Source organism: Hyla sarda, chromosome 7 (assembly GCF_029499605.1).
Source record: "Hyla sarda isolate aHylSar1 chromosome 7, aHylSar1.hap1, whole genome shotgun sequence".
Lineage (NCBI taxonomy): Eukaryota > Metazoa > Chordata > Amphibia > Anura > Hylidae > Hyla > Hyla sarda.
Window position 1 is genome coordinate 184292345 of NC_079195.1, and position 12381 is coordinate 184304725.

General features: G+C 44.6%; 1 protein-coding gene across 4 annotated transcripts in view; it reads left to right on the plus strand.

Annotated features, from left to right (window-relative positions):
- Positions 1 to 12381, plus strand: part of LOC130282098 (membrane-spanning 4-domains subfamily A member 8-like) — a 48299-nt gene that overhangs the window by 18981 nt on the left and 16937 nt on the right. For 3 of the 4 annotated variants that reach the window (XM_056529988.1, XM_056529986.1, XM_056529990.1), the window contains one exon: positions 2765 to 2875. The exons of the other annotated variant lie outside the window; for it this stretch is intronic. In XM_056529988.1, the coding sequence (XP_056385963.1) occupies positions 2765 to 2875 (111 nt within the window). The remainder of the gene's footprint in view (positions 1 to 2764; positions 2876 to 12381) is intronic. 4 annotated transcript variants of the gene reach the window in all.

Below are 12381 nucleotides of genomic sequence, written 5' to 3' on the forward strand. Positions count from 1 at the left end.
CTTCCTTGTTCTTGAGCTACCACCAGAATCATGAAACTCAGTTCCCGGTGTCCAGCGTTTCTGGGTTAGGTGACGTTACACAGCTGCTCATTCAATTATGGGCCGAAGCAATGTCCAGCCTCAGCCAATGATTGGATGGCTAGCCATATGATGTCACGTCACCTAACCCGGAAGTGCCAGATACCAAACTGTGGACTGCTAGCTGTTCTAACAATGGTCTGGGCATGCTGGGAGTTGTAGTTTTGCTGGGAGTTTTAGTTAAGCAACAGCTGGAGGTCCACAGTTTGGAGACCATTGGCATAGGGAGAGATGCATCACCCGCCCTGCTGGGACCAGCCCCGGGGACTAATTACCGGGGTTTCAGTGGGATTTTCAAACTAAGATTACTCTGAATGAACGAGTGTCTCAGTGTTTTTCCTAGCATCCTGGGATTGTGATGCCTGTACCAGTTTTATGCTGCCCGCTGTTTAGGCAGCATAAAACTGATAAAACATCCCCCTTAACTGTAGTTAAATATAAAAAATGATTTATTATTTTTAATTAACTAACAACTTAAATTGCAAAAAATTAAAACCAAAGTGCCCCTCTCTTACAAAGTAGTAACAGCAGGTCTTCTCTCCTTAGAGGCCACCCCCTACCCCACATAACAGCCCCCCCACATCACAGGTCCCCCTCTCCAGCCCCCCACATCACAGGTCCCCCTCTTCAGCCCCCCCCCACATCACAGGTCCCCCCTCTCCAGCCCCCCACATCACAGGTCCCCCACACACACTACATAACAGGACTCTCACCCCTTTCCCTTACATAGTAATAGCATTAGGTCCCCTTTCCTCTCACCAGCATAGTAGATCTTCCCCCGAGCAGCTCCAGTCACTGTGCCGACAGGAGGAGGGGCCAGGAGCAGTGAGAAGGCAGAGAGTAGAGGCCAAGTTGAGTGTCCTGTCTGTACAGCTCCCAGTACAGACTCTGTAGCCCCCAGACCTCCGCTCACTGTATCAGCTGTCAGGAGTCTCAGGACCTGTGTGTAATGCTGCAGCTGCCGTGTACACAGGTCCTGACAGACTGATACAGTGATTTGTCGGGACTCAGGCAGCCTGTGCTCTAGACACTGCTGGCCCACAGGGCAGCTGGCCTACCGGGAATTTTACCGGTATCCCAGTAGGCCAGTCCGGCCCTGCCCTTCCAGATGACCTTTCTTCAGGGCTAACAGTTTCCTCTCTCCTCACTGGCTGTTCTCTCAACACTTTAAATGCCATTAGGGATGCCACCTGGCCAGTATTTTACTGGCACAGCCAGTATGGCTGTATATATTCATGTTGTATATATTTGTTAATAATACACTGGTATAGCCAAGTGTTGGGAAAAGACCGGACTGATTTTTATTAAACGTAATAAAGACTAAGGGGTTAAATGGCAGGGTGTTGTATGTGACTTTCATTATGTTTAATAAAATCAGTCCGGTCTTTTCCCAAAACTTGGCTATACCAGTGTATTATTAACGAATATATACAACATGAAATTACATTTTTGACTTGTTTGTATCCATTCCAGAAAGATCAGGAGGGAACATATACCCATATAGTCGTTTTAAAATCAGTGATTTAAATTAATCCACTAACCAGGTTTTACTGTTAAGGCCATTCCACAGGTTATTTTTTGTCTGACTAATAAAGGACACATGTGCACCCATTATATAAAGGATGTACATGCATTATTCTCTATACTTACCTACTGAAGAAGGGGTCATTTTTAGCACCCTGAAACGCGTCTATGCCGTTAAACAGTCCGAACAGAGCACTATTTTATCTACATTATTTTGAAGCAAGCCGGCACAGAACAACGCAATCATTCATTTGCGCCTGCTGCACCTACCAACCATCTCTTCCCACCGTGTGTATTGCAAACCTGCTATCTCCATTGCTTGAGTCCAGCTGCAACCAACACAACGAGGGTCCAATACCAACACGGGTGTATGCCGACACCGCGGACCACTTCTACGGAAGTCTCCCGCCGGAGCCCTCCATCTGCTTAGGCTCATGCACCGGAATCACTGCAGATAGCACAGGACTCGCTTACATCGGCCCATCGCAGTACGGGACAAGCGACCACGGTGAGACTTAACCATTTATCTATCTAGAGACTGTGGGCAGCATATTCTAACAAGAATAAGTGACTTTTTTTACTTTTTTTTTTTGCCATTTTCATCATAAGTGCCGGACTATCAGTCCATTCTGGACCATCGATATTTGCTGTTCAAATTCTGCAGATAATTTTTTTCATATTTTTAAAATATATTTTCAATGCTGTCATTAGGGCCCAATGACAGCTGATGTTAGCATTTGTCATTTGCTTTGATAATTTTATTCATATTTTTACATCACTAGAAATTTGTTGTTTTAATAAAATCTTGCATTTTTTTTTCAAAACCTCTGTCTCCAATAATTATTCATAGTGTATCCAATAGGGTGGTATTCTTGAGGTGTGGTTAATCTCTATTTTAGTTTTTCACCCAATTTGATCGGTGGGGATCGATTATTTAACCACATAGACCTCAAATACCTGGTTGTGAGCTGCACACACGTTTCCTCTAATTTACAAATATATTTAACTTTCTGGCACCAGTTGATTTGAAAACATTTGTTTTCCACCTGTTTCCACTGGAGTTCCCCTTTAAGCACAACAAGAACTGAGTATACAATCCAAAGACACAGAAATGACACATGGTAGATTTTGAAATTTAACTGCAATTTTGTTTTACTTTTAGATTGTTCTGATTTTGGCGGCCATATTGCAAGTTGCTGTTGGGATTGGTCTTTTTTTCACCACATTTTCAGCTTCATTACCCAGTGGAATTCCATTTTGGGGTCCAATCTTTGTAAGTACAGAATTCTAAATACATTAAATTTATTTATTTCAATAGGTTATCCCAAGGTAAATATTTAAAGGGGTACTTCGCCCCTAGACATCTTATCCCCTATCCAAAGGATAGGGGATAAGATGTCAGATCACTGGGGTCCCACTGCTGGGGACCCCCGGGATCTACCATGCAGCACCCACCTGTAGCGGCTTCCGGAACCGCTGGAAGTCCTCAGGCTGAGTCCATCTCAGCCGCTACAGGTGGGTGCTGCATGGTAGTTCCCGGGGGTCCCCAGCAGAGGGACCCCGGCGATCTGACATCTTATCCCCTATTCTTTAGATAGGGGATAAGATGTCTAGGGGCGGAGTACCCCTTTAAGAGCTATGCGCTGCAGCTTTGGCATAGAGAATAAATGGAAAAATGGCTGAGCTGCCACTCCATTCACTCTGGGGACAATGGACCCCTATTCTTGTGATTGGCGGTGTCCCAGCAGTTGGACCCCAACTCTTCACATACTTATTACCTATTTTGTAGATATGTGATAAGTTTCTTGATCTTGGGATAACCATTTTAACCAAACTGTTTGTATATTTATTTCATTATTTAACCAACTTATATGTATATGTTTAGACAACTGGTCATTTTTTATCTGATTCATTTTGGTGCAGCTAAATACAGCTAAGGCCCCTTACACGTTTTTGTGACAGGCAGGGCCAGATTAAGGCTGCCTGGAAGACGGAGCACTTCATCATGATGCCCCCCCCCGACAATCCCCCTTCCCTTCCACTGAGACTTGTTGCGGGCCTGTCAAGTAAGGAACACACTGAGACCAAAAATAGGCCTGGGCATATTAGACTATGAGTCAGGAGTCAGGCCCCCATTAAAATGACATGGGCTGCATGGTCTAAAATCAATTCAGTTCAAGTCACTCTTTCCAGCTGTTGCAAAGCTACAACACCCATTATGTCTGGAGAGCTTCAGGCATTATAGGAGTTGTAGTTTTGTAACAGCTAGAGCCTCAAATTGGGGTACAGTTCATCCATTATTACTGCAAAACTTAGAAGTGATGAGAGATCTAATGGGACAGTCAGGAGAATACACAAACATAAAATGACTCACAGGAGACGTCTTCTCTGTTGTCTTTCCTTTTCTTCTTCATTTGGTCCAGACGTCATGTCTTCTTCCATCTCTATCTTCCTCTGTAAAGTTTGACGCCTGGACATCATTGATTCCTCAGCTTGCGCCACTGGGGGATGAACAGTTGGTGCCTGTTGGACCGGCAAAACTCTGCAACAGCTGGAGTACGCCGAGGCACTTTGGTTGGTGGCCGCTGGTTAGGCCAAACCTCCTAGACCCCAGGAGTAGGCCTGGGCACATCCTCAGATGACTGGCAGGTATCCTGGAGCCATAGCAGGTGCCTCAGGCATGAAGACCTCCTCTCGGGTGGTACCTTTGACTTTCGGTTGCAGCAACCCAAAGGGATCTGCGTCCCAGTTGTCCGAAGGGAAATAAGCAAACATAATCTGAGTTTAATTCTTTGGACGGGTCACCGCAGCTGCCCACTCTCCTCTCATGCTCTGCACAGGCGTGTACTCCACAATCTCTCCGCTCTCAAGAGAATCCATTGCTGGGGGGAGATAGTCCCTCTGTACTGCCCGTCGGTTAATTAGGATGGTTCCTCCATGACGGCAGTCCATAAGGGTGCCAAACCTCCTTACTATATCCAATTTTACCACAGTCATGCGACAGCGTTCCAGGGGTGGCTCGCCCTCTCGGGGATGCTTTATCTTTCTTATGTACAGGGCCTCTAGGGTTTTAGTGTCCTGTTGCTGCACACTGTCGCACCTCAAATGGCAGCAGCTTTGGCCCATACTTCTCCATTCTCTGACCCCTCAGTCCCTCCACAATTTCAGCATCTCTTTTGGCCCTTTCGGACAGGGCCAGAGGGATTGGGGGATGGGACTTCCCAGGCAGGGTAAGGGGTGGAAGGAGGGGTAGAAAACGTGGCCTCAGCTGGGGTACTCACTTCCGATTCTTCTTTCAGGATTTCGGCCCAGGACCCCCAGGTCCAGTGGTGAGGGGACAGCACACCAGCAATGATGCGCTTGATGACTTTGATGCATCCTCCTCTGGGGTTGCTGGCCAGTCCCCGTTGTCCTCCGGCAGTGAGACTAGGTGGCAGGCCTCCTCGGCCCTGAGGGAAAGATGTTGCAAGTGGTCAGTGGCAACTTGCCAGGCCTCCGGCACCATCTTGGGACTCTCCACATGTGCTCCTACTTGCTCCGCCATGTTGCTCCTCTCTGCGTCTTCCGGCATACTGTACAGCGGTGCAGTGCTGAGTTCCGCTCCTCCGGCAACAAGGAACTTCACAGTTCAACTTTGGCATCTTTTTTAACCCTTACAGGTACAGGAGCTGTTGGATAAGGTAACATGGCTCCTGTTCTAATTTTGCACATAACTTCTATATAACAGGCAGTAAACTTTTCTTCACCTCCCCCTCTATTTCACAAGCACCTCGGATAAAACACATTTACAGACAAAGTCCCGTACACTTTCTGACGCAAACTTCTGTCGCATTGGCATGCGATTTTTTGCAAACAGTATTGTACACAGTTCAGACTAGGGGGGAGGACTTGAGGCATATGGCGCGCACCCGTATCTTGTTCGTAGGACACCAAAAGTTGTGGTAGCGGGGTGCAATGCAGGGCAGATGGTTGTTACCCTAGGGGGGCAGATAGTATTAACCCCTTGTTTTCGTGATGCCAGAGCGTGGTTTAGCCTAACCACCCAAAAGTATACCACTGGTCCTGGGCAAGGCATGGGGGCAATGCCAAGTTACGGACAACGATAGCTTTACTGAGGGTAGACAGATGACACAGTCTATGCAGTACAGACAGGATCCCAAGGAGGTGGCCAGTGACACAGGGGGACCTCATAGGCTTTCTGAGACACTTTAGTGCAGGCCACGGTGACTATATAGCAGAAGTCACTTGACTGACTTGATAACTGACAAGAAGATGACTTTAGCATACTTGAGCTGGACTTGTGGCTGCAGACTTTAGGCTTGAGGCCTCCAATGCTCTGGACACACACACTGAGACGACTGCACTGAACCTCAGAAGAGATGGAAGAGAGAGATTGTAGCTCCACCCTTGATTTTATAGGGGTGGCTAGCAAGGAGCCCATAGGTCACTTGGGGGGTCACCTGGTCACTATTGCCTCCTGGGTAACAATCACATGGTATAACATTTAACCCCTTAAGGACCAAGGACGTACCGGTACGTCCTTGGTCCTGCTCTTCTGATATAACGCGGGGTTACACAGTAACCCCGCGTCATATCAGGGCGGGCCCGGCATCATAGTGAAGCCGGGACCCGCCTCTAATAGCGCGCAGTGCCGATCGCAGCGCCGCGCGCTATTAACCCTTTAGCCGCGCGCTCAGAGCTGAGCCGCGCGGCTAAAAGTGAAAGTGAAAGTTCCCGACTAGCTCAGTCGAGCTGTTCGGGATAGCCGCGGCTAATCGCGGCATCCCGAACAGCTGACAGGACAGCGGGAGGGCCCCTTCCTGCCTCCTCGCTGTCCGATCGCCGAATGACTGCTCAGTGCCTGATATCCAGGCATGAGCAGTCATGCGGCAGAATCGTTGATCACTGGTTTCTTATGAGAAACCAGTGATCAACATAGAAGATCAGTGTGTGCAGTGTTATAGGTCCCTATGGGACCTATAACACTGCAAAAAAAAAGTGAAAAAAAAAAGTGAATAAAGATCATTTAACTCCTCCCCTATTAAAAGTTTGAATCACCCCCCTTTTCCAATAAAAAAAAAAACACAGTGTAAATAAAAATAAAAATAAACATATGTGGTATCACCGCATGCGGAAATGTCCGAATTATAAAAATATATCATTAATTAAACCGCTCGGTCAATGGCGTGCGCGCAAAAAAATTCCAAAGTCCAAAATAGTGCATCAATAAGTCCTATCAATGCAAAAATGGTACCATTAAAAACTTCAGATCACGGCGCAAAAAATGAGCCCTCATACCGCCCCATACACGGAAAAATAAAAAAGTTATAGGGGTCAGAAGATGACAATTTTAAACGTATTAATTTTCCTGCATGTAGTTATGATTTTTTCCAGAAGTCCGACAAAATCAAACCTATATAAGTAGGGTATCATTTTAATCGTATGGACCTAAAGAATACATATCAGGTGTCATTTTTACCGAAAAATGTACTACGTAGAAACGGAAGCCCCCAAAATTACAAAACAGCGGTTTTTTTTTTCAATTTTGTCGTACAATGATTTTTTTTCCCGCTTCACCATAGATTTTTGGGCAAAATGACTGACGTCATTACAAAGTAGAATTGGTGGCGCAAAAAATAAGCCATCATATGGATTTTTAGGTGTAAATTTGAAAGAGTTATGATTTTTTAAAGGCAAGGAGCAAAAAACGAAAATGCAAAAACGGAAAAACCTCCGGTCCTTAAGGGGTTAAAGAAACAATGCACTTTTAATATTACAACTTATATATACAGGGGATAACACATAAAGAGGGCTCTGGGGACATGGTGGGACTCTTCCTGACAGGGCAGGAGAAGTACGGGAAAACACCATCCCGCACTGGGCCACCGCACCCTGATACAGCCTGTGGCTCCGTAGCTGCCTTAAATGAAAACTACAACTCCCAGCGTGTTGGACTATATAGCAGTATATAGTATAGGTCAGTGTTTCCCAACCAGGGGTGCCTCCAGCTGTTGCAAAACTACAACTACCAGCAGGCCTGGACCGCCGTTGGCTGTCCGGGCATGCTGGGAGTTGTAGTTTTCCAACAGCTGGAGGCACTCTGGTTGGGAAACACTGGTATAGTATATGGTGCAATATTCCAGGAGTTGGAGCATTGGTTGGATAAATACCGGCCATTGCATTGCCGATAGTTTTAATATAAAAATACCGTCAGGGTAGCCAAAATACCGGCCGTGCTGGTAAAATACCGGCCAGATGGCAACCCTACTCATATTGAATTTCAAGGAGCGTGGACGGAGCAGCGCTCATACAATCACCTGGGAAAGCTGGATACTTTGGTTAGCGTTGGGAAGGAAAAAACAACAAGTTGGGCACTCCAGAATATTACAACCGAATTTCTGATTTATTTAATGTATTGAATTGGTGGCAGACAATGCGTTTCATAGAGTATTATTCCTTTTCATTTGTTCAGCCACCTATCATTAACCACTGTGCTGAAGACCTGACCATGATCTTCAAAGTTAAAAATTGTACTTGTAGCATAAAATTGTTTTCCAGACCCCAAGTAGCATTGATCCTTGTTCCTCTTCCTGATGTTTATTGTCTTATTTTACCCAGTAACAGGAAAAGTCTCTTTATTTGTGTCTGTATTGTAAAGTACTGCAGAATATGTTGGCACTACATAAATGAAGTAATGATAATGAATATTTTTTATGCCCCTGCTGTTTATTTTGCCCTCAGTAGACCTCAATACTAACCAAATATATTGAATTGATCTGGATTGATGTGTTTGTCTGAAGCACAATGCTAACAACTAGCAGAAAAAATACACATCACTGCTCTTGCTCAACTCAAGTCCCATATGAAAACCCTAGATCTCCAGGGAACAGGCAGGAAGTGTTGTCATGGGGACATAGCGCATAAGATTTGCAGGCAGTGGACTTCTCACTTCAATTGACATTTAAATTAATCAGATTTTTTTTTCACTTTCATATACACTAAAACAGTGGCGGACATACTATATGTGCAAATAGTGCTGCTGCATACTGTAGAGGCCCTCATCTATGCAAGTGTGGGAAATACTACACTGGTGTGAGATTTACTAATAAGAAATGAGGGATGTGCACTATGAAAAGCACCTGACTCTCAGCAAATAAGCTTTTGGAAAGCAGGGAACACACGTGCTGTCTTTGAACAGGGACCTCTTCGGTCAGTGTCTGCACGTGCACCATAGACCAATACTTGACAGATATGTCACTTGTTGGCATTTTGGTCACCCACGGTGATGGCGGGACCACGGGGTGTAGCAGTTTAGGTGGATGGGGCAGATTGTATTAACCCCAGGGGCAAGATGTTATTAACTCCAAATGTTCGTGACGCCAGAGTGGTTTGGGTAGCGGAACCACACGGACAGTATCTCCACTATTCCAATGGCTAGGCAGTGAAAGGAGAGTCCACAACCAAGTTATGGTTTAACGGAGGCTTTACTGAGTTAAGACAGGTGTTATTATCTTCACAGCTCGGCCAGAATCCCAGAGAGGTGGCCAGGAATAGAGAAGGACCTCACAGCTTGCTGGGACCAATTATACTTGTAATAGAATTGACCATGTCCTGTACTGGGACATTCCAGCATCATGTGCCTGGCAGAACCACTGGTGCTTTGTGTTCTGCTGTATGGTGCTCTGTACAGCACATTTTCCATTTTGTTATAGTTCATTTAGTATATACCTTATGGGAATAAAAGGGTCAGGAATAAAAGAAAACCAATGTGGATGAATAAAAATGTTAAGGGTGCAAGAAATTACAAAAATAAAGCATTTAAACTACTAAAACAGGACGGCAGTGAAGAAGCAATAAAAAGCTATGGAGAAAAAATGTAAAATATGTCAAATATGTAAAATAAATAAAAATAAATAAAAAAAAAACAGATGAAAGCTGCAAAAATAGAGACTGAAAGACTCATTGCCAAAGAGAGTAAAACTAACCCCAAAATGTTCTTTAACTATATAAATATCAAAAAGGTCAAAAATGAAAGTGATGGCCCTTTAAAATTTGATGAGGAATGAATTATAAACGGGGATCAGGAAAAAGCTAATATATTAAACAAATTGTTCTCCACTGTATTCAACGAGGAAAAATGAAATGCCAAATGAAATACAGCGAGATAAGGAAACTCCCCTGTACAAGTACAGTACCACATACAAAAAATGTATTTGCCTTCCTCTGGATCAACTCAGTAGGGACTCATTAGGGATATAGGTTATGAACTATGTTACTATGTATTTTTAAATTGTACCCTCAGATTTTATAAAACCTGAATAGTTTTGATAAACCCGTCAGAATGATGACAAGGGGACTTTAGTGCTCTCACTGCTGTTATTGAGCCCCTAAGAGTCCTCTCCATGATGCACGGCTATTCTTATTGTGGTAACTGCCTTGGGGTGTAGTGTAGTTGGGATGTTGCTTCGGTATATGAGGGGTTAATTTAACCCCTGTCACTCGTGACGCCAGGGTGAGGGGTTAATACGCTGAGGTAAATCTTCGGCCTATCGCCACTCTTCCCAGAAATGATAGGTGCGTGCTTAAATGAATGAAGGTCCACAACAGAGGTGAACTTGAACTTGCATAAACTTTACTGAGGTACTTGCGGTACATCCAATTAACAGCAACAGTCTTAGCAATAGTCTCTATATAGTACGGCAGTGATTGTTGCGGACCATTGACTTATCCAAAGGATTATTAGAATTAGGATTGGTGCAGAGATCCGTCCAGATTTAGGGGGTCTGTTTAGGTCCGGTGATCTTGCAGAGTTAACAGGAATTGAGAACTCACAGTTTTGTAAGATGGCCGTGGCCGCAAGGCTTGGGCCTAGTCACTGCTGATGACAGCTGCGCAGATCCTCCTTCATCAGCAGCCCACGAGGAAAGAGACTGAGTAATGGCCGCTGCTCCCTTATATGGGCAGGGCCGTTTTGGATTGGTCCGTGTCAGCTGTCACTCATGGTTACAATGCATGGTGGGTGCATACGTCATGGGAACCTCCAAAGGTCCTAAAGCAAAAACCATAGAGTTTCTACCTGATCACATGACCCGCAGGTCCTGCTACGCTGCGAACAGGTACATAACTAAATATATACATTTCTATACCTATAGTTATATAAATATCAAATAGAAGTACTATATATGTACTGACAAGGGGAAAACTAGACAAGAGGGACCCCGATGTCCTAGGGACTCTGACTATGGGGATCTCTATACGGGTAACGTATAGGATACGGTACCGGGACACCACATTATTATTCTCTTTATTTCAAGGGGTGGTACTAGAACTGGGCTGTTTGCCAGTAGTACACATACACTCCTTTCTCTCTATGCTAGAATATAATGCTGGAATAAAGTGCACTGCACTGTAAAGGCTGAAACTGTGCTGGGTTGATGATTTACAGAGTATATTACTATAGCATATGGCTATAGATGGCATATGGAGAGAGAATGGGTTACTAATGCACTGGGTGTGCAAGGTATGTATGTTGGGTGTGTGTGTGTGTGTGTATATATATAATATATATAGTATGCATGCTTTATGTGAGTATAAAGGAAAGAAACAGGGGCAGCATCACAACATAGAAATGGTTACGCTAAGCACTGAGCTGCTGCTGCTAACAAATTAGGGTGCGTTGACACTAAGTAATTAAATTCCGCAGGAATTTTACGCAAATTCCGTGCAAAAAAAAAAAGGAATTCTGCAGTGGAACTTTTACGCGAGAATTCCTCTCCAATTCCTCAGTGTGAACATACCCTTAATGGTCTATTCACACGTACAGTATTCTGTGCAGATTTGAGGCGCAGATTTGCTGCGCAGGATTTTCTGCTGCAAATTTCAAAGTAAACTGAACAAATCTTGAAATCATGTGCATCAAATCTGCGCAGAATACTGTACATGTGAATAGACCCTAAAGGTAGAAAGGAGAGGGAATTTCACTTCAGCACTGTGGACACACAGCAGTAGGTACACCATTATTTACACAAGGAATATCTGTGCTAAGCTTTATAGGTGGTGAGGAATGAAAGGGAAGCCTTGATTTACCTTTGAACAACAGTGTGGATCATCTTCAGCAGGCAGACATACTCAGCGTGCAGGTACACCGCCCAGGCTTTCCCAGGTTTCTCTAGCTAAGTTTCCACTTTTTTTTTTTCTGGCAGTTTTTGAGCCAAAGTCAGAAGTGGGTCCATAAGGAAGGAGAAGTGTAAGTTCTTCCTTTATATGTCCTATTCCTTTTGAATACACTTCTGGCTTTGGCTCAAAAACTGCAGTGGCAGTTTTCCAAAAACTGCCAGAAAAAAACAAGTGGAAACTTAGCCTTTCCCTTCTTCTCCTGTGCACTTGCTAGGCCCTGCTAACATACCTGTAATTTTTCCTGATCTAGCTGTTACTAGAGACAGATTTCCCCTAACAGGCAGTGGACAACAGTTTGCAGGGAAGGTAGACACCTAGTGGCCAAGACATTAAAGTGCTGTTTTTCTGAGGTGAAGAGTCATTTTTGGCTAATACTGTAATTTATAAATAAGTTGGGAATCACACAGGTTTAAAGCCCGCAGGGCTGCATTTGTGAGAGGGGCGGAAGTAATTATCGCTCCCTGCACTTCCAGGTGGGGGCGTGTGTATATAACTACAGGGGCGGAGCACATGTCCTTTGTGGAATCTCTGCTTCCTGTGTTTGAATCTCCCACAAAAATCTTCAGAGCTGCTGCTCACGGTGCCGAGGCCTTGCTGATCATG